Source organism: Alosa alosa, chromosome 1 (assembly GCF_017589495.1).
Source record: "Alosa alosa isolate M-15738 ecotype Scorff River chromosome 1, AALO_Geno_1.1, whole genome shotgun sequence".
Taxonomy (NCBI): domain Eukaryota; kingdom Metazoa; phylum Chordata; class Actinopteri; order Clupeiformes; family Clupeidae; genus Alosa; species Alosa alosa.
The window spans coordinates 29,015,701-29,042,272 of NC_063189.1; the positions used below are offsets into that span (position 1 = coordinate 29,015,701).

Genomic DNA, 26,572 nt, shown 5'->3' on the forward strand with positions numbered 1-26,572 from the left:
CACCCCTCTCTTTGCCCCGCTCTCTCTGGCTCACTCACTCACTCAATGGACACGCTGCGACTTCGCCAACGCAAATCCAAATAAAACATTACAATCGTTGAAAGCAAGGACTCATAGAAGACGACTAGCTAAATTACTATTAAATCTGCTAAGCAACATTAGCATGCTGCACATATTTGTTTAAAACTCTTGGTTTCAAGTTGACTGATCATCTCAATACCAATGTTTCCCAAAAGTGCCTGTACCAAGGAAAACAAGTATTACCTTTAAACTTAAACACACATGGGGATACTGAACAGTCCAATCAGTAGACTATGATAAGCTAGCCAACTATGCTACTATGCTACTTTGTTTACAATATTTCCAGGCTTCAACCACACAGCTGAATTAAAGAGGGAGAGTTGTAATATAAATAGTAGGCCTATAGTGTGCCATACCTATAGGCTAATCTGCATAAAGTGCTGTCATAAATATCAGACATTCAGTATTCTCTCTTTTTATATCAGGATATAAAATAATAATACAGATATATTCTAATCCTCTGGTGTTCTAAGGTAGGCTATTGAAAACGTTTAAAAAAAAATGCATTTAAAAAATGCATTTTGGAAAATAGCTCTTTATTTGATTATCATAAGAATGTGTTTTCTATACAGATATATCGACATTGGTAAATATCGGTATCGGCCATAACAGCAAAATTAATATCGGTTATCGGTATCAGCCACAATTTTCACATCGGTGCATCACTACAATTAAGACCTGTTGCTGGTATGCTTGTACAATCTAGTGTGGCTGTGAATGAGCTAACGTCACTAGCGCGACTGATGGGTTTGTAGTCGTTGGAATTACGATCTTTCACAATGTTGTAATTCAATAGTTACGAAACAAACTGCAAATGTCTTTACATGAAAATTTGTCTTTAAATTGACAAACATCATATGGGTAATTCAAGGCACAAGTCAACCGGGACCAGAAAATAATTTCTTTTTCGCCATAGACTGGCGTTCAAAATTTTTTGAAAGATCCCATGGAGGCAAATGGAAGTGGCGTCACTGGGACACTCTTTTGCCTAATGGCCGTATTGTGATGTCATAATCACAATGTTAAGTCAATGGGGAAATTTTAATAGTTTTTAATTAATAGTTTAAAAAGTATAAAAGTTACAAAGATGAAAAATACAAAGCACCCATGTTCTAAGTAAGACCTACGCAACACAGTTTGAATAAAGTTTCTATGTTAAACGGTTGAAGCTGCATTAAATGCGTTATAAGGAAGAATAAGAACAAGAAGAAGCCTAGGAAGAACAGTACAGTGCATTTTCATGCACTGTAAAAAGCCTAGGAAGAACAGTACAGTGCATTTTCATGCACTGTAATAATAATAGTCAAGTCAAGTGACTTATTTATATAGTGCATTTTCATGCACAGAGTGCAACCCAAAGCGCTCCACATACAAGACATTGACACACAGGACCAGTGATGCCAGTAACGCGTTACTAAGTAACGAGTTAGTCTATTTTGACCACTTTTTTCGGTAACGAGTAATCTAACGCACTACTATTTACAAACCAGTAATCAGATTAAAGTTACTGTGCGTTACTATTTTTGTCATTTTCCTTAGTAAAAAGATATATTCTTTGCTTTCTTCTTGTCTCGGGGATTAACGTCATGTAGGCTATGCCAACCTTTTCAGCATGAGGACAACTCGCGTGTAAAACCACGCAGCGAGACAAACGTAAACAATGGAGGGAGGAGAGAGATGCACATTTTATCTATACAGTCATTATTTTTTTCTATACGGTCATTATTTTGAGTTTGTGTCAGCTAAACATGACAACATTACATTACGGTACATTGTACATTCTGTGCTGGCGACAAAGTGCTGTCTAGCTAGACATCCCAAGTCTCCCGAAGTTTTGGGAGTCTCCCACATATTGATATCCTGACGCCCGCAAATTACCTACATAAAATCTCCCGGAACCTAGAGGAACAAGAGCACGCAAGCCAGACCGGACTTCAAATCGCGTGTGCATCTGCGTTAAACGCGCACACAACGGAGAGGGAGAGAGAGAGAGGAGTGTGCGTGTGTGCCTGCAAGCGCATCCAAGACAGAGAGCATGGTCTGTTTTGCTAAATCAACCAATCAGTTTTCAGTGTAGGTGGGCTTAGCTTATATCTCTTTTCTCCTGAACTTAATTAATCAGTTCAGTTAGTGTATCTAGGAACAGGAGCGTCATGGCAGAGTCAGTGCCCCTCAAAAAGAACATTTAAGACTCATTTCACATCAGACTACAAAAAGTGTACCCAATTGTCTCATAAGAGTAAAACATAATGATAGTCTTGCACACTGCACTGTTTGTAACACTGACTTTAGCATTGCTCACGGCAGGTTAAATGATTGCAAAAGACTTGTTGAGGTGACTTTAACAAGTGTAATTTCATTTGCATATTACTCAGGCCTACTACTAGATAGCTAGTTGCCAAGGCTACATGAAAAGGCCAAACTACAAAATCTACATATTTTACCATCACAATTTATATCAATAGGCCTTCCTTATTTGGTGTACTGACTAGACATTATTGAACAAACATCTGAATTTTAGTATCTAAGTAGGTTAGGTTGGGATGTTAAAATGCACTTCCAGTATAGTGAGTATTGGCAAAACCGGTTATCATTTTTATGTTGAGGCGGTGGGGGGTGTTGTCGGCAGCTGCTGAAAGTAACTAATAAAGTAACTTGTAATCTAACTTAGTTACTTTTAAAATCAAGTAATCAGTAAAGTAACTAAGTTACTTTTTAAAGGAGTAATCAGAAATCGGTAATCAGATTACTTTTTCAAGGTAACTGTGGCAACACTGCACAGGACAAAAGATGGCGGATGGAACGGCGTAGTCGCAGCAATGAATAATTTCCACAGCATACAAGACCTACCACGTATGTACTAATGGCCATATGTACGTATGCATGTATGTAAACATTTGCTTTAAAAGAATATTCAAACGTTTTACAACTCTTACTTATATACAGTATATTGATATTATACAGTATTTTATTGGAAACTACTGAGGTTGAAAACAACTCTGAGACACACACCCCAAAAAACACCCCAACAAGTACAACAACGGCAGTCAGACTTAACTAGCAGCATCAGGTGGCGCTAGGATGGCTTAATGGAGCTGGCCACAGCAGCCTGAGACGCAGGCACATCATTGCTAACACTGGGAGAGATTTAGAAGGGAACACTGCCGGCCTGACACCTGCTGACACACAGCACGGAGGGCCTCCCCTAAAGGACAGCCGCCCCAGCAAAGGTAAACAAGATAAACATGGCGCCATGGCGACAGCGTTTACACGGCCAACTGCACAGCCACCTGTCCTGCCTGCAAATGAGAAGTCAGATTTATTGTGCCGCATGGCGACAATCCCGTCTCTCCTCCACCAGAGGAGACACGGGGAGGATGGCTGTTACATAATGTTAGTTGGCTGGAGGAGTCAAGCCCCTAGATATATTGTTAAGGAACTGCCATGACTGGCTGGTGTCCAAAAAGATTTGTTTTTCCAAAGGTAAAGTTTTGGTACTTCCATTTTTTTCCCTCTAAAACTTTTCAACATCTCTTGCATGACAGTGAGCGAGAGACAGTGTGTGTGATTGAGAGAGAGGCAGACAGATAGGGAGAAAGAGACAGGCCGACACACGACGAGAGAGAGAGAGAGAGAGAGAGAGAGAGAGAGAGAGAGAGAGAGAGCGAGGGGAGAATAAGTTCATTTCAAGGTGCCTCTGCAGTATGACAGCACAAGGACCAATTTCTACTGCACCATCAGCATTCAGCACAAGCCCTGCAGCTAGAAGCTAGAAGTCACTCTCAAGGGCTGGGCAGAGATGGAAGACCACCAGACAGACAGACAGACAGGACAGACAGACAGGACAGACAGACAGACAGAATAATAGATAGCATGAGAGGGTAATGAAAAGAGTGAGGGAGAAAGAGTAAAAGATGCAAGAACAGTTGTGTGTGGTGAAAAGAATCCAGTTTTTGTTTCCTAAAAGCAGTTGCCCTTGAATTGGCAGATAATAATGAACTAACTCTCTCTTCCTGCTCTTTGCAGAAACAAATATTTGCTTCAGATAAAAAAAAAAAAGACGTGAAATGAGTCTTTGCATGAACTCTCGGTACCGGACATACTACAAAATGCACATGTGACTAACAATCTCAGCATGGCCCCTTTGGAGTAGCATCCACTCCCAAACGCAGCGCGTAATCTCTTACCCTGGGCTGTCTGGGCTGGGGGTGCACTGGCTTGTGTCGTGGGGGTTCTTGGCCTTCTGTGGGGGGGTCCCGGGGCCGGAGGCCGTAGAGGAGTGTGAGGAGGAGACGGACTCGTTGCTGCCTAGAGATGCCTCATCAGGAGCAGGAGAGCCACTTTCATTCCCCACAGACACTGAACACACAGACAGCACAAGCTCAGGAACCACAGAGCAGCAGCATAACACCACAGGGCTGGAGCGAACTCACTCTTTTTGCCCTTTTCTATAGGGCCAGCTTTCATCTGACAATGACACGCAGACAGGAGAACACATACTGTATGGCATTTCCCAACTCTTGCTTCGGCTTTGGACATACTGTAGGTGTGTAAATAACTTAAATGTATAGCAGACGTATAGACATATAGTATTTTGACTTGAAGTATACTAGCCAAACTGTATTCTTGAAATAGAGTTATTTAGTGGTTAATGTGTCGATTTGTCCACAGGCCCCAGTGGCTTTCAGAGCTCACTCCCAGAGGATATTAAACACAATGATGTGCTAAAAAATACAGCATGACACTGAGGGAAGGAGAGGAAATGACTAAGAGCTTTCCTGACTGTGTGTGTGTGTGTATATGTGTAAGTAAATGTTCCACTTTTTCCCTATCCATCTTGGCTGCAGATGAGTCAATACGAGGTGATTAAAACAGAAACTGCTCTGTGTTGTGTGTGTTCTTACATGGATTTGACATGCTTTAGGAAGCAGTGCTATTGTTTCAATCCTCTTTGATGCAGGCCACAATCACTCTTTTTTTGTCCGTTATTAAATTAATTGTAATGTAAATCCAGTCAAGGATTTACCCCCACTGTTGATTAAATTCTCTATCCCCCTCTGTGTGTGTGTGTGTATATGCGTGCGTGCATGTGTGTTTCAGTTTTTAGAGTCTGTTGTAGACAGTGGCTATTGGACTAGATCCTATACTTGCGCCCCCAGTGGTCCATCCAGCTGGGGGCCTTATAAATGGATCATAATGTTTTATCATATGGCTCATAAGGACGCTCCGATGAGTTGAAAAAGACATCCCAACGTTCAGAGTGCCAGGAGGTCTCCATAATGCCCATTGAAAGCATGAGTGCTGCCATTGCTTTGTGCCCCTTTCAGATTTTTTATTTAATTCCATAAGTAGTCCTTTCATTTGCAATATAATAGAAATGAATTGTAAATTGAAGCCTGAACTCAGCAAGTAATGCTTTTGGTACAAGACATGCCCGTCCTGTTGTGATGTACATGTATTTTTCAAGAGTGATCATTATACTATACATTAGCTTCTACATCATTACATTGTTTAACATTAGAATTCCACAGAATTTCTTTAATATGGGTGGTGAGGCGGAGGACGAAGATGACAGTGTCCACAAGACTGACAGGCCAGTAAAAAAGAAAATGTTCAACATACTTTAATAAGTTATTTCAATATCTGACTGAGACACACTAAATAACAGTGGCTATAGGTGTGGCTAAGGTATGGTAAACGCAAATCTAATGGCATCCCTCTACTAATCTCTTTAGCAAAGAGGGAGCAAAAGCAAGCACAAGCACCAGTATCCTAGCAATCAGGTCAGCTAAGATAAGTTAGCCTAAGTAAGATAAATTTCCTCCTATGAGAATACTTGAGATGATTAAAATATTCAGGGCCATGCACAACCTTACTGCACAAAGGACAATTTTATTTGGTTGGTCTAATGTCTAAAGGGTAATGATGAAGGGATTTCATCATACGTCTGTTTATTCCATTTGGTGGACACTTTTGTCCAAAGTGGCCAGTAGATAGTAACCACTACATTATTAGCTAAATCTAATATTTTAAAAAGGCGAAAAGCCTACATTAAGCATAACAAATCATGATATTAGTAGTATATAATAGTAACAACAATATCAATGATATTAACGTTCAAGTTAAAACAATAAAAGCAGACTTTTTTCTGTTCAGAGGAAAATTAACTTTAGCCTATTAGTCTCCTTCCAGCTGAACTGCTCGGAAACAGAACATATCCATCTACCTCTGTTTAAAAGGTGCATTTCTGTTGAAAAAATATCAACATTTTTTAGGCTATACATAATTCTAAATGTTATTTAATTTCTTTGTATACCACCAGTGACTGACCAGTGTCAGAAGTAATTATTTGGATTAGCAGTAAGTTAATCAGTTGGAAATAAATATTTTACTTTTCGTAATGTCAGCTGATATTTGTTTTGGGGGACTGGGTGTTAGATGGCGAGGGCGCAAGTTTGGAAACAGCCAATGAAATGACTGAGAATGCAAATCCATTCCTGTCTCTAGGTCTGTAACACGCCACCATGACTGTGATGGTGGAGGCCATCTGGACTCAACTTTGACGAGTTCTTCAGTCCCTGCCAAACGGTGAGGCTGGAATAAACCTAAGTGATAAATCTGTGTGAAGAGGGTGATGCTGGTGTTTCTCATACAATGCTCTCTGGGTCTCCCCCAGCTGGGGTTTAGCTGCAGGGTGACAAATAGACAGCATGTACAGTAGTAAAGGAATGACTTTGTGGTAGTGCTTTACCTGTCTGCATGTGGAGCACCTGAGGGTTGTACACAGCCAGAGGTCTGTTCTGGCGGCCAACCTTCTTGGAATGGCGTGTGGGAGCGGAGAAGGCTGCTGTAGATGGCGAGCACTCGTTGGGGATATCTCCGAAAATCTGGACACACAAGTCATCTGTGTGAGTGCTATCAGTGTCCACAACAGTGTCCTGTTAGTCTGAGGATACTTTGGCTTGACCATGATGCTATGATTTCCCAGACCCAGCAAGACCAATGGCCATGTGTAGGTCTCAACAGGGAGAGGGACACTGGGTCACTGCCGGAGAACAGCAGAAAGCAGAGGATGAAATACGAGATTGCTGGGAAACATCTTTTTTTACTCCTTTTGTTCTCTCTTGTTTTTTCCCTATGACACTCTCCTGCGAATTCCTTCTTCCTGTTTCATTTCCCTCCATTTCATTGTCCCACACCCACTCTCTTTCCCTCTTTCTCCACCCCTCACAACGATTCTCTCTACTTTTTTCCTCTTTTCTCTTCTCTCGTTCTTCTTCTCTGTCTCTTTCTCGGTCTTCAGCACAGATGGATCAGAATGTAGAGAGCTGTCTGCTCACAGCATCTGGGGCTATCGACAGCCTGGAGAGTCAGACAAGAAGCTAATATCTGTCTGAGTGTGTGAGAGAGCGAGTGAAAAAGCTAGTGTGTGTGTGTGTCAGAGAGAGTAGGAGTGGTGTGTTTGTGTGTGAGTGCAAGAGAGAGAGAGAGAAAGAGAAAAAGAGAAAGAGAGAGAGAAAGAAAAAGAGAAAGAGAGGGAGAGTTCAACAGAGCAACAGAAAGACTCAGAGTTGGACCGACAGAGCAGGAGACTGCCAAGTCATTGCTCTGAATCTCAGACTGCATCTCTCCTCAGTCCCACTGTACTGTAACGGCACAGAATATTAAATCTCCCTCTACTCCCCTCTGCCTCCACACTCCACACACAAGCTCTGAGCTCCCGAAGCTGAAGGAAAGGTATGGATGAAATGCTGTACAGAGGCTAGGTTTTATTTATTCCTCTGAATTAAAATTGATATAGAGCAGAGAAATGTACTCAAATGTGAGCTATGAGGCATCCACAGTCTAGACATTGTTATAAAAAGAGATTTGTAAACAGACTTACCTACTTTCCCATTTAATTAGAGTGCTTTTGTTTTAGGAATATCAGAATTAACACTGAGCGCTTTGTGTAATGCAGTGAAGAGGTAGTGTCTGCCTTATGAAATGTAGACAGAACAGGTAGCAGATTATGAGTTAATCTCACTCATCCATTCTTTTGGTGACATTTAGAGCAGATTAAACTCATTTGTGAAATTAAAATAAAAGACCAAAATTATACCCAGTTCTACCATTTACACCAAGGTCTGACCAGAGTTAAATCCATATTACCTAAAGAATGCAAAAGTATGGAGTCCCTTAAAGCTCATTATATGGTCATGGGAGGTTTTTGGGAGGTTTCCTTGCAATAATTTTAATTTTTTCTATAAACTCACTTTTCTGTGTATTGTATTGCGAGGGAATGCAAAAATGTTTTCTGAGAATCCAAACAGGTCACAGTGTTGGTCTTAAAATATGCAGCAAGATCTATGATTTGAGTGCTGTTACAATCATGATGCACAGTCCCTGAATCACTGTGGCAGTTTGAACCATTTTAACATAGTTTTAAATCCCACTCCTTCTGCAGCCTGTGTGTTCACCGTCTGTCTGCACAGATCTAATGTGAAAGGCCACAGACAATAACCCATGTTGACTGGCTTGGTGAGAATTCACTTAACATGGGTTGAACCTAGTAACCCTGTTCTGACCCTTAGCATCAGTTTGAAAGAAGTATAAGACAGTGGACTGTCTTTTGGGTATGTGACTTAGTGAGAGAACACAGGGCTCCCCCTACTGGACACTAGCTTCTACATCAATAAACTACAATAAAACCAGACAGAAGAGTCTTTCCATCCACTGACACACACACACACACACACACACACACACACACACACACACACACAGTCAGACACACACACACACACAGTCAGACACACACTCAGGATGCAGAGCACTGTATGCCACTGTTAAATGAAGAACTGCATTCACATGTCCATGTATTAAGTTTGTTACTGATAATAGGACTATGTGAAGCAACATAACATTAGTTAATACATCGGTCTTAAAATCTCAAGCACTAGTTTTGGAATCTTGTACACAAACACACAGAGGCCAACACCTTTACCTTCTCATGCTGCTCAATGAGAATCTCCACCACTATGTTCTGGAACTTGAGATCCATGATGGCAGCCACAGTTTCTTCCTGTGGGCGCATGAGGGTAGGGCCGAAGACCACGCCCAGATTGGCCACCGTCATCAGGTTCTGCTTACTGTGGGCTGCCACTCTGAATACCCAAACACAGAGCAAGACAGAGTCAGAGTCAGAGACAAGGCATCAGATTAGTAGTACAGACAGTCTGAGGAGAGTCTGATGAGCACAGACACGGACATGAATGCTTTCTGGCACAGAACAACGTACGGAGGACAAAACCAATGGACTCCGCCTCCGGTACCCGTCTCTGCTCTTGACCACTGACCTCTACAGAGTCCTCTTTGAGTGCTTTGATATGAGCTCTTAGAGAGTGGACCTGATGTGGGTCATTAAAAGACAAATTAGCTTAACTTTGGCCAAATCTGAGAGCACTGCCAAGAGTGATGGGGCAGACAAGCGGTCCTGAGGACATAGGGGGCATGGCAACATTTCCTCTTTTATCATTGTGAAATATGGCTGATGTAAGTGGTCAACTCTCTGGCACAGACCTCTTATTGCTGACCTTTCTAACAATTTGATGAATTACTGTGGGCATATTCTTGGACTATCACACAAGGATGCTTTGTTTTCATTCTGATACAAAGCACACAAAAGTGCAACACAATCTCAGTTGTTTACAACACAGTAGAACCCCTGCATTTGCTTGCTATTCGGTGACCACAATATCAGCTAACTGCAGTCATGACCGTTGTGACCTAAAAATATATAGTGGTCTGTCCTTGATTTTTCCATCTTCGTTACAAGATAGTTTTGATGTTGTGTGTAAATTAGAAATCTAACTTTATCAAAGGTATACAGTTTGTATCCATGTTAGGTTTTGGAATGTACCTGCAGATACTGTATTGACCAAATATAGGCCAATGGAAATTCTTACAAAAATTAATTAAAAAAAAAAAAAAAACTCATAATTTGTCAAAACAGTTTTACTGCTGATCTACTAAAGCAGAAGTCCCTCTTGTAAAGGGTGAGTGCTGCTTTGAAAATAGGACACTTAAAAGCTGGAAAAGTCTTTGTTGTGTTTGTGGTGTTCCACTGACATGCAGATCTCCTGTAGCTGGGATATCTCTTTAACGTTGCTCTGATTACTTTCAGCAAAAGTCCGCTAAATGTTTCAGACGCAGGATTTGAAGACAAAGTTCTCTCTGACTGAAACAAAGAATCACCTCTCCAAACCTATTACAGATAGCAGAGAGCACCCTGCTCTCCTCTCCTGCCTTTTTGTCACTCGTTCCACAAACCAGAATCAGAGCCAAGCCCTGAAAGAATAAGTGGGTGTACATTTAATGCTGGATAACTCTCATTTTATTCTAAATTTGGGCCTAAATTCACACAAATGTTTAAAATGTAATGTTTCTCCAAACTGCAGCAGCCAAAGTTTAAGAATGCCAGAGGGGAAGAGATTAAGTGCTTATCTCCAATTTGCTGCCGTTTAAAATAAAAGGTGAAAAAGCAGACCAGGGTAAACCCTTGTAATGTTAACTAACATTATTTGGAAAAGGCTTATCCCATCTAATCTCACAGAGAAGAGGAAGGTTGCGCAAGTCTGAGCTGTTTGGGAGGCTGCTCTAATCCCTGGAAGGAGGAGAAAGGCTGCAGTCTGGCCACTGTGTTTCATTAAGAGAGAGACAGAGAGAGATAGCGGAGAGAGACAGGGATGGAGAGAGACAGAGAGATGTGAATTGAGAGATGATGGACAGATTTAGGGGCAGACAGACAGACGGAGGAAACTGAGCTTCCTGCTCTCTCTCTTTCTCTTTCTCTTCCCCACGGATGTCTGTCGCTGAGGGGGCGTGCTGTTGCTGGGCGACAAGGGGTAGCCTTCAGAAAAGTCTGCTGTGTATGAGAGCAAGAGAGAGAAAATGTGTGTAGGAAAGGGAGAGAGAGAGAGAAGGAAAAAGTGAGAGAAAATGTGAGAGAGGGGGAATGCAGCAGAATATAGTAGAGAGGGGCTTGCGAAATTCTGCTTCTCAGAAAGCTCAGGAATAAGAGAGCTCAACAAAGGACCAAAGGAAGATGGTTTGTTTTCTTTTTTCTTTTTTCTAAACAATAAAAGGAGGGCTACAAAATTAACCATCCCAAAATAAAAAGGCCAGACAACAATACAAAATAGCCTGGAAAAAGGATACGGAAGGAGAAATAGGCAACAGTGCTACAAAGGCCTTCGTTAATCCATTTACGCTGCCACAGAACTAACTTTAAATGAATCAGCTGACTGCATGCCTTGTCCAAAATGGGGCAAAACAGTCAGAGGATTCTATAAACCAGGGGTCTGTAAGAAAGAGTTCAAGGGTCGATACAAGCCTGCTACCAAGACTGCGCTGAAACCCCGAGGGCAAGATCATAGATCTCAGGGAAACTCTAGCCTTATTGTTAAATAACTGTGAAACATGTGAGTCAAAAGCGATCACAATCAAAACCATTTACAGCAGGGAGACCCAACCAAAACAAACATGAACTGACCTTCAATTTAGTCAAAAGCTTATCACCACACCTCATTTCTGTTCTACAAATAAAGAAGTCAGATAAACGTCTACATTAAAGGTGGTGACATGCTTACATCTACCATCAAGTGTGAACAAAAAGGGTGTAGGAAAACCAGCAAATATTTTCGTACTTGTAAAAAAGAAACATTTACAGCTAATCAACAGCTGACATTGACCATATACATTGTGTACATGCATGCACACATATTTAAATCACAACAGATTTACAGAAATGTCTATATCATTCAGGGATTCAAATATGTGTAAAGGGGTAAAAAAAGATGAAAACATTGCGTGGAAAGGTACAACCAGCCACGATTCAGGGGCATGCTCCTCTGGGAGACCATTTTGAAAAATGTATAAGTATATATACTCTTTTTGATCCTGTGAGGGAAATTTGGTCTCTGCATTTATCCCAATCCATGAATTAGTGAAACACACTCAGCACACAGTGAACATACAGTGAGGTGAAGCACACACTAATCCCGGCACAGTGAGCTGCCTGCAACAACAGCGGCGCTCGGGGAGCAGTGAGGGGTTAGGTGCCTTGCTCAAGGGCACTTCAGCCGTGCCTACTGGTCAGGGTTCGAACCGGCAACCCTCCGGTTACAAGTCCGAAGCGCTAACCAGTAGGCCACGGCTGCCCCAGATGGGGGCAAGAATGGTTAAGGTAAGAATGCTGGTGTCAAACCCAATCAGGGGCAGAGATGGGGTCGGGTGTTGGCAGAATGTGGATGGAAAAGTAATACAAAAGGTAAACTTCTGCTGTCCTCAAACCAAGACCAAAACGGTGATGAGTTTGTATCTCTTAGCACATAACCTTAGTTGTGAACCATAACAAATTAAACCATCTGACATTTGCAAAGTAAAAAGTGCTGTATACCATCACTTTCTCTGTCCACAAGATATAATCAGACATCCAACATTGTTTCTCACGCTGTCAAGTTTTGTCTTCCAAATGATGTGTAACCTCCACAAGGACAATAGCTCACTAGGGCATCCATAATGGCCTCTAACAAGCCAGAAACATTATCTACTGGCAGCCTTCATTTGCAGTTTAATCCAACAGTAGATAAATAACTTTCAAGTTTAAATTCTTAGTTGCTCTACAGGCAGACATTATTACACTATGCAAGAGTTTCACCTTTACGAAGCCAATTTGATAGTAAACGAACTTGCGAGTCGCTAACAGCCATGCAACTTCAAGAACGGCGGCACGACAAATCTCGAGAAGCAAATGAGAAATTTGTTATTTACAACAGCAGAGTAAAATGTAAATATATCGTGACTCTAGAGGGAGCTCTACAGTCGCCAAAAATACCTAAACCTATACAGTGTACCTTTAAAATGTTTTTGTAATTTAATTTCAAGTAACAGTATGCTATGTACAGACAAAACAAGTTATTGTGACTTGAGTGGTGAGTCAAACCAGGGGACACAAAAACAAAATCATTAAATATTTACCCAAGAACATGATTTTATTCTGAATAAATGTCTAATGTCATCAGGAAAATATACTTATTCAGAAAATTAAAAAAAGTTTGATAATAATATAACATTTCCGTGGTGATATTTTAGATGTAAATGTCATGTTGGTCAACCCAGACACATGGAAATGGCCATGCATTTGTAAAAAATGGTAAAAAATAGTGTGATACTCTTTAAGAATAGTATTTTCTTGTACATCATGTTAACAAGAACCCCTTGAATTATTAGCTTTAGGCTTTAGAAACACACTTATATAGTTTGTGGCTATAGCTTGTGCCTTATGCATCTCATCAAAATGGTGTGGATGCAAATGGCACCTGTTTCATAGAATGACCCATTTCATAATAAATAAAATAAAAACAAAGAGGCCTAAAATGAATTGTCAGATACAATATATATTTCTACATGTGTAATAATCAATAGTTCATTGGTGTAAATCTGATTACATTATTGCTAATCCTACCGTTTATCTAATGCTCCTGAAAATGTCCTCAATCGTTTGAACGATAGTAGTGTTAGTGTCATCTGAGGGTTGACGAGGAATAAACGGAGTTCCACTGTGTTTCTTTTACACTAATGCAGACACAGCATTACCCATTTGCTTTCTTAAACTGTGATGAAAATAGTCTCAAGTGTACTAGTAGATAATAAATTGTGTATTGCATTTTGTGTTGTACTGATGAGCAAAAGGCAGGCCATATTGTTTGCTGTGTCCCTTGAAAAAGAGATGCAAGATATGAGATAATGGCAGTCAAGCGGAGTAAAGGATATGTATTATTTAAATACAAATTTAAATAAATAAATAAATGAGGCTCATGAGGTTGGCTATAAAATTACTTTTTGTATGCACTCTCCCTTCAAAAGACCAGAATGACAAGGATCCAAATGTGAGGTCTTCCCAGATCAGATTTATTTAAAAACAAAAGACAAAGCCAGAAAATCTATAATCTGAAAATAACAGAGACCAAAAACAATAGGATATGTGAGCATAAGAATAAAACAAAAGAAAGAAAATAAATATACAGGAAAAAATAAACAAGAGAGTGCAACAACCAGGGCATACTTGTATACTTTGAAGTTTTTACCCCACAGACAGCTCCACTTGACTGTCCTTCACATTTGCAGATTAAACAGGGACAATAGAGGGTGAGGAGCATGGGTCCTGTCCCCACTGCCAAACCAAAGAGCCTGGCCCTTTGCTGAAAAGTTCACTGGCCTTGAAACCCAGATTTGAGAAATGTACAGAATGTGCATTTTTCCTATGAATGACTAACTTAAACTAGAAGAGAAGAAGTGAGGAAGAAGATGGCGAACCAGACAGTGAGAATGTTTCAAGTGCTACTCACGTTGCGAGGTGCTTCATAAGTAGTCCCAGGACCAGTCTGTTCCTCTCTGGCAGCTTATGGACCAGACAGTGGATGGCCTGCAGTCGGGCGTCTGGGCTGCCCGACTCTGAGGAGAGGTAGAAGCACACGTACATGACACCAGAACGGGGAGAGACTGCAGGCCTGAGTAAGTAGCCAAAGCTTGAAATCCGGACAGACAAACGTGATCATGGACTAGATCATGATGACTATGTACTGTATCTGTTCTCTGTAGAATTCAACTGTTTAAGGGCTGATAATCACAGGTAGGCCAAAAGCTCTAGAATGTGAGTACATTTGGCTCGTTCCAGAGCACTTATAAGATATGTATGAACGTGAGGCAGTGCACATGCACAACACAATGACCAAGCCCAACTTAAACTATATTTTTTGGGCTTTTTGCTTTTATTCCGACAGCACAGTGAAGATAGACAGGAAGTGAGTGGGAGAGAGATATGGGGTGGGATCGGGACATGACCGCAGGTCAGATTCGAACCTGGGTCCCCGTGGGCACTTGGACCCGTACATGGTATGGGCGCTGTAGCCTGTTGTGCCACTCAAACAAATCAACAGGGTCTCAAATTGTGACTGAATACATGGATATTGCCATCCTCATTTTTATTGCCACCTATCACAGACTGTCACATTCACAGAAAACTCTTCCCTACCAGCCTAGGCCACGGTGTTTAAAGCTCATTAGCTGGTTGCCAGTCACCCCACCTGCTTGCATCTGCTTTTGGCCGCCCACACAAAGCAGCAGACTTACAGCAGGAGTGACAGCAGCTGGAACCGACCCAGAAACTGCTTATAGCTGCTGACATGCCCAGCCAAATATTAATTGCAAATCCACTTTTTCCATCTTTCATCATAACAGCACTGCATGCTGCTGATATACATACGCAGGCTTCAGTCCAACCGCCATTAAAAGCTCTCTATTGGGGTATAGAGATATGGCTGGGATTCAGTTCTGCTAGTCTATGTAAATAAACATCACTATTCTAAGAATGGCCATTGTTCCAAATATCTAACACTACATCAATATTTCATAATTTACACAATCTCAGACTCAAAGCTCTTCCAATGTACCCATACATAGTCACCTTATTTTATTCATACATTATCAGTTATCTTTAAATATGCATACTATGTACCAATGATAACATTAATTATTATTTTTCATAAGATAGATCATTTGACACAAAAGAAAATATATTCAACGACAACTAACAACTATTTTCATAATTCATTATTTGGTCAACAAAATATTGAAAATGTCTAACAGTTGTGAAAAACATGTTTATTGGTCTTTCCCATAAGCCCAATATTATGTCCTCAAATGTCTTCTTTTATGCACACCTCAAAGACATTAAATGTACCGTTATAGAACACTAAGTAATACTTTAAGAAGCTGGAATAAGCTTCTGGAATAAGAATAATATATATTTTTTACTCAAACCAATTCTTCGATTACCAAAATAGATGACAATATGATTGCTGCAGCCCTAAAATGGGGCAGCCGTGGCCTACTGGTTAGCGCTTCGGACTTGTGACCGGAGTTCGAACCCTGACCAGTAGGCACGGCTGAAGTGCCCTTGAGCAAGGCACCTAACCCTTCACTGCTCCCCGAGTGCCGCTGTTGTTGCAGGCAGCTCACTGCGCCGGGATTAGTGTGTGCTTCACCTCACTGTGTGTTCACTTTGAGCTGAGTGTGTTTCACTAATTCACAGATTGGTATAAATGCAGAGACCAAATTTCCCTCACGGGATCAAAAGAGTATACAGTATATACTTATACTTATAAAATATATAAATCCCTACAATTCCCATTAATAAACTGAATTTATTATGCATTTCTAAGAGCAGATGTAGGTGAAAACCTGGTGAAATATGGTGCTCAATAGCATCTAGTACTATATCAGGGGATGTTCAATGTCATTAGTAATTAATACCCAAACTTTTGAATGCTACCACTTGGGCATACGATATCATACAAGACTGGGTCAAACCACATAAGCATTATACATTACTTACTGGCAGGTATGATGAACTCTTTATATAAACCATAGGTCATCAGAGGTTCAGGTAAACTCCTAGACCACATGAAGGACAGAGTGGTTGAAAGTGGGAGGGAAGGAGAGAGTGAGCGACATTAAGATTATTAACTAGGTCATCCTAATACATCCAAATTGTAATCCCCTTTATCCATGGAAAGCTAAAAGAAGCCTCAAAAAACATTAAACACACAAACACACATGCCAAACACAGACAGTGTGATTGAGGATTCTAGGTAACTGGTGACGGTTTCCTTTAACATTACTGTCTGTGATTCTAATCCCTTGTACTTGTTTATAAAATTCAGCCCCTCACAGTCTTCCGGTATTTCTACACAAACACTGGACTTTTTTGCACAGTTGTGGCTGTGTACAAGGGGTAAAAAGCATAGGGGCTTGGAGCAAACCATTAATCATCCCAGCCAATCCACAAAGTGTTTCAGGAGTGTGGAAGGGAGAGGTGTAATTTGATTGGTTGTTGATCTCAAATATCAACATTTTGGAAGACTGAAAAGGAACTTTTGTGATTTCTCTCCACACCTGCCATGACATACAGCAATTTGTATATATTTGCCAGCCTTTTTCTATTCCTTTGTGTCAAGATTCTGACAGAGGAGAATGTGGTTGCATGAGAACTCCTGTTGTAAGTAGGCCATCACAGTATATACAGCCATTACTTTAAGGACTTATGGTCTCCCTTGGGTAAAGGGGAAAAGGGAACAAGTATTCAATCCCATGACCTCTTGGTCATCAAGATGAAAGAGCTTCCTGCAGAGGTCATGCAGTAAAGTGGCCAAGCACAACACATGTGGCGCTGCCCTCAGTGACCGCTCTCCATCCCAGAACTAGCTGAGTGATTTTGCTCCAAGTCTCAGGCAGCCTAGAACCCCCACCCATATCTCCCATAGCACACACAGCAGAGTCACCACACTGTCCTTCGCACAAACACGGTCCCTGAAACAAATAGACATGGTCACACACACACACACACACACACACACAATGCTGGTCGGTCAGTGAGTGTACAGTATACTGTATCTGGACCACGGCTGTGATGACTTACCTGAGGTAGAGTTTTAGAGCGCTAGTGATCGTCTTCACATCCCAGTCTTCGCATACCGAGAGGTCCAATTCATTACTCTTCTCATCTAGGGCAATGGGACACATGGGACACACCAAACCAGTCAAACTACCAACACAAAAAGCCATGATCAAATCTCATCAATTCAATGAAATGGCAACAGGGGCCTAAAACACCTACAAAACATATATCCAAAGTAATGATAATCTCTATTAATAATTTGAGTATTTGTGTACATAAAATCCAAACTTCACAACAATTAAGTTGGCGTTTTGCTTCCACAACTTCTCTCAGCATGAACCTCATTGATCTGATGATACGGAGGCACTCGTAACTTCACTGTGTCACATCACAGTGTCATACACACACTAATATGTAAGGTGAACGAGAGTTGTACAGATTCTAATTTTTAATTTGTTGTGTAAGATGTGTAAGGTGGACGAGATATACACCCATTGTAATGTGTAAGGTGGATAAGTGTACAGAGGGAAAAGGGTCCTCATCATTACATTTTCCAAACACCAACAGCTCAAGACCAGCTAAAATGCAGAACTGACCAAACTATAGACAGAATAAGTAAACACTACTGTAACTGCACTGCTATCTGGCCATTAGTATCAAGTTCTAACCACCCTGACAATCAATCTAATAGGGAAATTCTACAAACACAAGGTCATTGTCATACAGACAAAGACCTAGAGAAAAGAAAGAAAGAGAGAGAAGAGAAGGTGACCAAAAACAATTTGATTTCCTATCATAGCTATGCCGATGACAGCCAACTTTACTTAGCTCTATCACCTAATGATTATCGGGTGAGTACTATTGTTTCTTGTAGTACTATTGCTGTCCTTAGTTGGGCAAAGGGGGACTCTGAAGTAGTTGCCCTGTTAACAGAATAGACAGATCGGGCATAGTCAGACTGTAACGGTTTGTTGTTTACGGCTTGAGAGTTACAGCTCTACCAAGTTTCAGAGTGTTAACTATAGTTCAAGAGTGTAACTATGAGTGTTAATACTCCACTGTGTTTTAATTGTTACTTTTTAAACACTTTTAAAGTATTGCCATTGTATGCTTTTATGTACTATTACCTTGTGTGTTGAATGTTTTATTTTTATTTATTTTTTTTATTCTTTACTTTTTAAACTTTTCTTTGATTATTGCCCTTCTATGCTTTTATTAGCTATTCCTGTTTGCTTGTGTTTATGTAAAACACATTGAATGACCTCCGTGTTTGAAATGCGCTATATAAATAAAGTTGACTTAACTTGACTTGATCAAGGCATTAGACGTAAGGAAGAACCAAGGGGGGTAGGTCAATTCAGGGACTAAATAGAGAGTAACTATAAAGATGAAGACGGATGAAAAACACAGGGCAGCGAGAGCTTCAGTGAAATGGCGTAGGGTAGGAGGGAGAGGGGAAACGGACAGGCCTGGACAGTCAGGCAGGATGGCAATCGGATTTCCGGCCCCCTGGTGACAGAGCCAAGTTTCCCCTCAAGGACGGGACAGGAGAGCTAGTGCCACTCTCACCTACTGAGCACAGATGCCTGTCTGAATGCCAATGACTGCAGTGGGCACACTGGTATAGAATACAGACTTCCAAGGTACTCTAGTCTACACAGAACTTCTAAGGAACCTCTCTCTACTTTGAGGTGAAATACTTACTAACAAATAAATACGGTACTAACAAATATTTGGATACACTTTTTCTTTGCGCAAAGAGGCCGAGATGTAACATCCATTGACCGTGGGAAGTTCATAGTCTCCCATAGTTCTGAATGTGTGCGGACGAAAAATCATCATATCTGCACATGTTGTTCATACTACATAGCCATAATTATAGTCTGCGCTTATAAGGTTACTGCTAATACACTTCACATAATTTCATTTATATTACTGTAAAACACCTTCTGTAGACCAACTGTATACTACTGTATACACTGCACTATATATTCTGTCCTGTCTACACTTTGTATATCACATTGCACTTTTCTGCTTTTTTGCACTTACTTGTACTCTGCACTTACTTATACTCTGCACAAAGACAATAAAATGTAAATAAAAATCTAATCTAATCTAATCTTCACCATCTCCCATAACTCTGTCAAAGAGCCTGAGTATGTTTTCACAAGTAGGCACGTACAGAGCCCTTACCAATCATCAGGCTGAGCAGCTTCTGGACTTTAGAACTCACACCCACCACTCTATACAGGCCCTGGTCATTGATACCTGAGAATAGAGACAAACACATACTGCTCTGGAAAGAAACAACAAAACACATAAAGTAGTTTTAAAAGATCAAACTAAAAATATTTAATATCCAATTAACAAAAAGTATATTAACACTTTACTTGAACCCTCTAATATAAGCCTAATAACCTTTTCATGTGTGCATAGTGTGTGATGCCAACAATTTCAGTAATTGCCATTCACTTGAAAATGTTAGGTTGGTTATGACAGAGGTTATTATGGCTCTCTGAAGTTCAGATTAACATAACAGCCAGTCAAGCTTCCGACTTATTGCCATAACATGTTTATGACAGCGTTATGTCGTTCTCATGTCAGAGCTTCAGAAATAACACAAAAAAATACAGAATAACATAAAAAAAAAGAATACAAGGTAAAGCCAGTCAGATATATTTTTGGATTAATGTACTGCAAGTGATGGAAGGGAAATGTCATGGCAGATCAACTCTGCCCCCCTGTGTTACTAAACATTATAGCAGATCCCACATCAGATGATGCCCTGTTCAGCTGGAATACCAATGCAAAATATCAGAGACTCATTTATCACAGGGTTATTGAAAAGGCCAGTGTCCAGACACGCAGTGTTGCCTGCTGCAGACCGTTCAGCTGAGTGAGAGGAAGGTCATGTGTGGCGTGTGTGTGTGTACAAACAGAGGCCTCACCTCTTTTCTCAATGGCGTTAATGGAGTTCTTTAGAAAGGACACACCAATGTCATCAAGCTGGGCATCAACTGTGAGGACAGACACACATTTGTTTTCATCTTGCCATACCAAGAAACATAAACGATATGATCAAAAACTATAGATAACAGACCAGTATAACTAAGAAAGACAGGTGTCCAAGACACGTCAACAGTGAGAAATTTCAAGTAAATATTCCATTCCCATAATTACAAGGCAAATTCATAAGCACATATTTATTCTGTTTCAGGACTGTGCTGGACTTGAAAATGCAAATTAGTGACTGCTTTTTCCATAATGTGTACTTACAAAAAATATGATCAACATCAAGAACGGTCACACCCACCAATGTTAATATCTACAGTTTAGAAGTGATGCCTCTTTTTAACTAAGGTGCCGGCTGTGCTTCTACTACACTTCTTGTTCAGCTTGCTTGTCTCAGTGTGCTCAAGCTGTCTGGAAATGTGAATCAAACCAATTGGCTTGGACCAAGCCATCATTACAGCCATTCAACACGTTGCTCCGGAAGGGAGCGGTTGAATTACAATTAGACTTTTAGCCTGAATCACAGTGATACACAATTTCAAGCCCATAACATTTTTTGTCACATTCAGCAATCATCTCCTCACGACCGCTAGCTGCCCATTCTGTGAGTACATTGTAAAAAACCCGGTCTCTGTAGGCAGCCCAGGCTAAAAAAAACTGGAAACAAACAAATTGCGGGGAGCCTGCTCCCCAAACAAAAACGAAACCCTGGGTGGAATACTGAAGGTAGGGGTGAGCTACCTCTCTGGTGTGTTTCGTCTGGTCCTTGGCTAAAATACAATGTATGTTTTTTTGAACAAAAAAACATCTGCTAATAAATGTAAATATAAACATAAACACAAACAAATGCAACTTTCTGCACAATCCCTGACTGCACCTTTAAAAGACATAAATAACTTCAGCTTTGGGAGCATCTACATGAACCCATCTGGGTCTTTCAGCCTGGTGTCCTCCAGGGGGCGCTACTACAACACTACACACAGACTCTGACTAGACACAGCTTGAGGACTAGGCTGCCCTGACCTCACAGCTGTGGAGTTCTGCAGTATCATGGTCAAATGAGAGATGTGATCAAACATTTTATACTTACTTCCTCTTTCTTTGGAGTATGTTCTGCCCAAATAATGAAACTAAAAGGAAAAACAAAGACTATATATTTAGCCTTTTCTGAACAGAAAACTCATGATCTCCTACTTTCTGTGTTTACCCAATTTGAGAAGATGCAACTCAACATAGTTACTTCAACCACATTAACATTTCTCACACATTAATAGAGCAGAAAATAATTAACTGTGTGTAAACACTGTGATGGAAAGAAACCTCATGCACTCTTCCCATCATCTGTGGCTTTATGTGTTGTAAGTGAAAGTACATTTGAAACCTAAGGTGAGTGTCACTGTGTAGGAAGCCTCTGATTGGCTGACAGACTCACAGGCTCTTTTCCTCCCATAGCATGCATCCAGAACTTATGGTCATCTTCTGAGAGGGCCTGGACTGTGACCACTATCCCAGGCCTGAGAATACATAAAAACACAAAAAGACAGTCAAAAAAATTATATAATGGAAGCCAAAAGACGGTAAGACAAAAGACAAGTCCATGGCATTAACAGTAAGGTCACTATGTGCAACTGGCTGTGTTCAGAAGAGTAATGAAGGCCACGCTTCTCTATTTTTAAAAGGCAGCCTGAAGCCGCTCTGCTGCTGCTGGTTCCCCAGCATGCCTGGCAGCACCGAGGGCCAGACGTGCAGCGTGACATGACGCGCACACAGATCTATTACGCTGCTGCCCAGTCATGCATGGCAAAGGGCCCTCAGCAATGTGAACAAGGGTGAGCTGACACTAAACACCACACCACACAGACAGCGCTGCCGCTATACAGCATGTGGACTCAGAGCTTAAAACAGCAACGCTAATCTGAAGTCAAATCTATTAGAGTGTCTTCAATATCACAATATATTAGAGTTGTATTTATACAGTAGGTATAGTTTAAGCATTTAGCAGATGCTTTGGTCCAAAGGGACTTACAAAACAAATTACAATATTACAATGGATTACAATAAATCTATATTTTCACAAAGCCTCATGCAACACACTTTCAGGCTTTACTGGAGGACACTGCACAGACACCACACCCTACAGTGTTGATCTATAAGAAATGACACAAGCACAATGATCATGGCTGAGGTAATGATGGTTTACTATGACAGACTATCATTTTCACTTACAACTCCCTATTACAGATGCAAGTCAGACTTTGAATACATAGATCTGACTCTGCAATCAAGCACAATAATGGTTGTAATTGTTGTAATGACTGCCATGTTTGCTGACTTGTGACATTAACCTGTATCCAGGTATTGTTTAAATATCTCTGTTAGAGAATTTCAGTACTGATGAGGATGAACACTTGTACATGATTTAACACCCATATGGATAAGGGACACCATCACGTACCGGTCTGTAACTTCTAGATCTAAGCAGAAGCGGCGGTCCACTGTATCTGTCGTTTTGCGAAGGCAGGATTTGAGCATCACTGATTCCGTTTCACCCTATGGAGAGATCCATGGGTAAACATGGCAAACAAGACCAACTACCACAATGCTGATAAAAACAAAACAAAAAATATCTAAAAACATAAACATGCAAAAAAACATGCTCAAATATAGACCCTTTCAAGAGAGTTCCATTATCAGCATCATAGTTGGCCCCACAAGGCTTCCGTTTTAACATTAGAAGTAGATTGGGAAGATTGGGAACCAAATAGAACGTTCAAGCATTGTTTTTGTTTTTATTGTTGAAAGGGTCTATAGTCTTCTCACCGTCTTGCCTCCTGACTTGTGGTCAAAGGTGACCATGTGTAGAATCTTCTGCTCTTTGATAAACGTGCAATAGCGCTTCACCCAGCTGGAGCCAAATGGTGGAGGACCTGGTTCAGAGAAGTGTCACTTTAACACATTCAAAGTGTATATTGCAAAAAAGTGGCACATTGTCTGGGGGGGACAGTGCCCAAACCACAATCAGGTGCAAGTGCCCACGGGGCCCGGGTTCGAGTCCACCCTGGGTCATTTCCAAAACTCAACCCATTTGCTTCATGTCAGTTTCTTCACTAACAATGTTACGGTATCTGCACTACAATGGTACTGTTACCACACTGCACATAGCTGTACATACTGAATATCCATATTTATTCTGTTTTTGTCATTTTGTCATACATTGTTCATATCACATAGCCATATTTATTCTGCTCTTATAAAGTAACTGCTAATACACTGCACATATTTATATCTAATTTATAGTGCTCTAAACCACCTGCTGTCAACCAACTGCATACTACTGCCTAGTGCCTACACTGCACTATATTTCTTTTCCTGCCTATGCACCACCTGTCTATACTTTGTATATCATATTGCACTTTTCTGCTTTTTTGCACTTCTGGTTAAACACAAACTGCATTTTGTTGGCTTTGTACTTATAGTCTGCACAATAACAATAAAGTTGAATCTAATATAATGTAATCTAATCCTTTCTGAATGAAGGCAAAAAGCCCAAATTATATACTTTAAAAAAGTGTCATATTGTGACAGACAAAGTCTGTCTGAACAGTGAAAACTTAATTGTCAATTTGACAATGTCAACTTAGTCTGGTCTGCAAACTACAGTTTTGACTTGAATGAGCTAAATACCGTATTTTCCGGACTATAAGTCGCACCGGACTATAAGTATTTAGAAATGTATTTCACAAGAACCAAGACCAAGAACAGACAGAGACTATGTATCTGGACACATAGAAGAAAAAAGACTGAGAAGGAGTGAAATGAGGTGAGCTGGGAGATAAAGGCCGATTTACAATTTAATAAAGCAAGTTACAAATAATTCATTGAACAAAAATGCTGATGTGGTATATGAAAACTTATCTAGAAATGTGGAGAATCCAATGCAATCAAGCATTTTGGGCATGTGGAGGCACGGAGTGAACGGCTGCAAGCTAAGGCGATAACAAGCAGCCAACAGGGCGCGACGGTAATTGTAAAGCACTTTACAAAAGATTCAGTTAACAAAAATGATGATGTCGTACATGAAAATGTAGCTAAGAATTGGCATTTTGGCCAATGTCTACGCACAAGCCGGCAGCAGACCTAATTGCTTGGCAGGGTACCCCTGAGAGCACAAGAGAGAAAAAAAGATGCACTTTTAAAAGAACGCGCAAACTTTCAATGACGCTATAGGCGATTAAGAACTACCCTTATTTTAGAGACTGTTTACATGTCTTTCTTAACCAGTATGTACATTTAATCTGAAAAGGCAAGTTATTCAAATCACCCAGAATGTGACTAGACGTCCTAGTTTAACCGGGACAGTCCCGATTTTGAATTGCGTGTCCCGAGTTCTGAAGCCTATCGGAACGCTAAAATGTCCCAATTTACACCAATCACTATTTAAGTGTGGTCTTATTACAGCCAGATCATTAACTAAACCCATGTAGAAAGACTATAGCCTAAAGCGTCCAACGTATGATATCGATAATGTGTGTGCGCGCCGCGCGTGTCAGTCAATCGTAACGGTCTGCATATTAATCATTGAAGCCAACCTTTTAGGTGCATCTCTGTAAACAATTGCAATGCCTCCTCATATGCCTCATTTTAACGGTTAGGACAATGCAGAAGATAAAGTCATCATCATTCTCAAAATAACCTATGTCTGTGAGTTTTGTTTTCAAATGTTTCCATGCATGTCTGGATAACGGGTGAGGAATGTTTAGGAGGCAGACTATCATAAATCCACAAATTATGGCTGTTTCTTTTTTTATTTATTTAGACTGCGCAAAGCACAGTATTTGCGGTAGGCTTCTATTTCTTACGCGGTGCTTTATTGTGAGACATGCGTTTCGTTTGGAGCGGCATACCAGGCTATGTAAAGCAGATGTTCGGTTTGGTTTGGAATTTAATTTACGTTTGGACTGTTTAATTATATTGCTAAATGTTGGGACTGATGGCCACTGCAATCTGGGTATTTGATGGTTCACTATTAAGTTTCAAGTAATTGAAAGAGTGTCGGAATTTCCACCCGCTTATTGCGAGACAAGGCATCCGCTTTCATTCATTCATGGAACATAATGGAAACCTTATTGCATAGCCAAATAGGTCTATGATAGCCTGAATTCAGTTATTTTTTTTAAATTATGTATGATTTACTTTTTTATAAAATTCGTAGGCTGGAATGCCTCACAGCATTCCAGCCTACTGTGTTTAAATGTAGGCTAATGCTTCAGCCTCTGGCAAGCTCAGAAGGGGGCGACTTGAGAGCGACATGTTGGAGACCCACGGTGTAGGACAATGACTTTTCATTGGCAACAGTATTAAACCAACCAACAATGTAAAATATTAAGAAGAGCTCTTTTATGAGTTAAATCGAAACAATGTAGATTATCTATAATTATCTGAGGCCCTATAATCCCGGCCATAATTTGAGGATTTAGGTATGCACCTATGTTTCAGGCATAGGGCAAGAACTAATCTCTGACTGAATTGCGCAGAACTTGTGCACTTGACAAGCCAAACTATGAAAAAAAAAGTGTGACTTACAGTCCGGATGTCAATGTTAATGACGTCTAAAGCATCAGTATGATGACTGCTTGTCTCTGAGTATGGTGTGAATAGTGTGTTTGTGCATACGTTTCTCCTGCACGAAGAGGTAGCCCTCACTGCTGATGGGGCTGGTCTGCCTGTGCTCCTGAGGAGTCTCCTTAGTCCTCTTCATCAGCTCATATACCTCTGAGCGTGTGGCCTCAAAACGACTCCTCGTCTGCCCAAGCACACAAATACACACACACAAACGTCAGCACAAATAGACACACACACATAAACACACAATCATGCACACGCACACACACACACACACACACACACACACACACACACACACACACAGGAAAGGAAGTGATGCCACCGGGCCTTCAAAATGCATGGGTTGAACACAAT

The 26,572-nt window shown here is 40.7% G+C and overlaps 1 protein-coding gene across 2 annotated transcripts in view; it reads right to left on the minus strand.

The window, feature by feature from the left end:
• Positions 1–26,572, minus strand: part of arhgap10 (Rho GTPase activating protein 10) — a 65,790-nt gene that overhangs the window by 16,741 nt on the left and 22,477 nt on the right. The window contains exons 8-20 of one of the 2 annotated variants that reach the window (XM_048248454.1): positions 26,267–26,396; positions 23,414–23,520; positions 23,049–23,143; positions 22,026–22,107; positions 21,684–21,723; positions 20,530–20,598; positions 19,775–19,849; positions 17,603–17,687; positions 16,520–16,578; positions 14,472–14,577; positions 9,068–9,227; positions 6,833–6,968; positions 4,269–4,440 (exon numbers count right to left, since the gene is read on the minus strand). In XM_048248454.1, coding sequence (XP_048104411.1) covers positions 4,269–4,440; positions 6,833–6,968; positions 9,068–9,227; positions 14,472–14,577; positions 16,520–16,578; positions 17,603–17,687; positions 19,775–19,849; positions 20,530–20,598; positions 21,684–21,723; positions 22,026–22,107; positions 23,049–23,143; positions 23,414–23,520; positions 26,267–26,396 — 1,316 coding nt within the window. The remainder of the gene's footprint in view (positions 1–4,268; positions 4,441–6,832; positions 6,969–9,067; positions 9,228–14,471; positions 14,578–16,519; positions 16,579–17,602; positions 17,688–19,774; positions 19,850–20,529; positions 20,599–21,683; positions 21,724–22,025; positions 22,108–23,048; positions 23,144–23,413; positions 23,521–26,266; positions 26,397–26,572) is intronic. The other variant, XR_007194125.1, reaches the window with a different exon arrangement.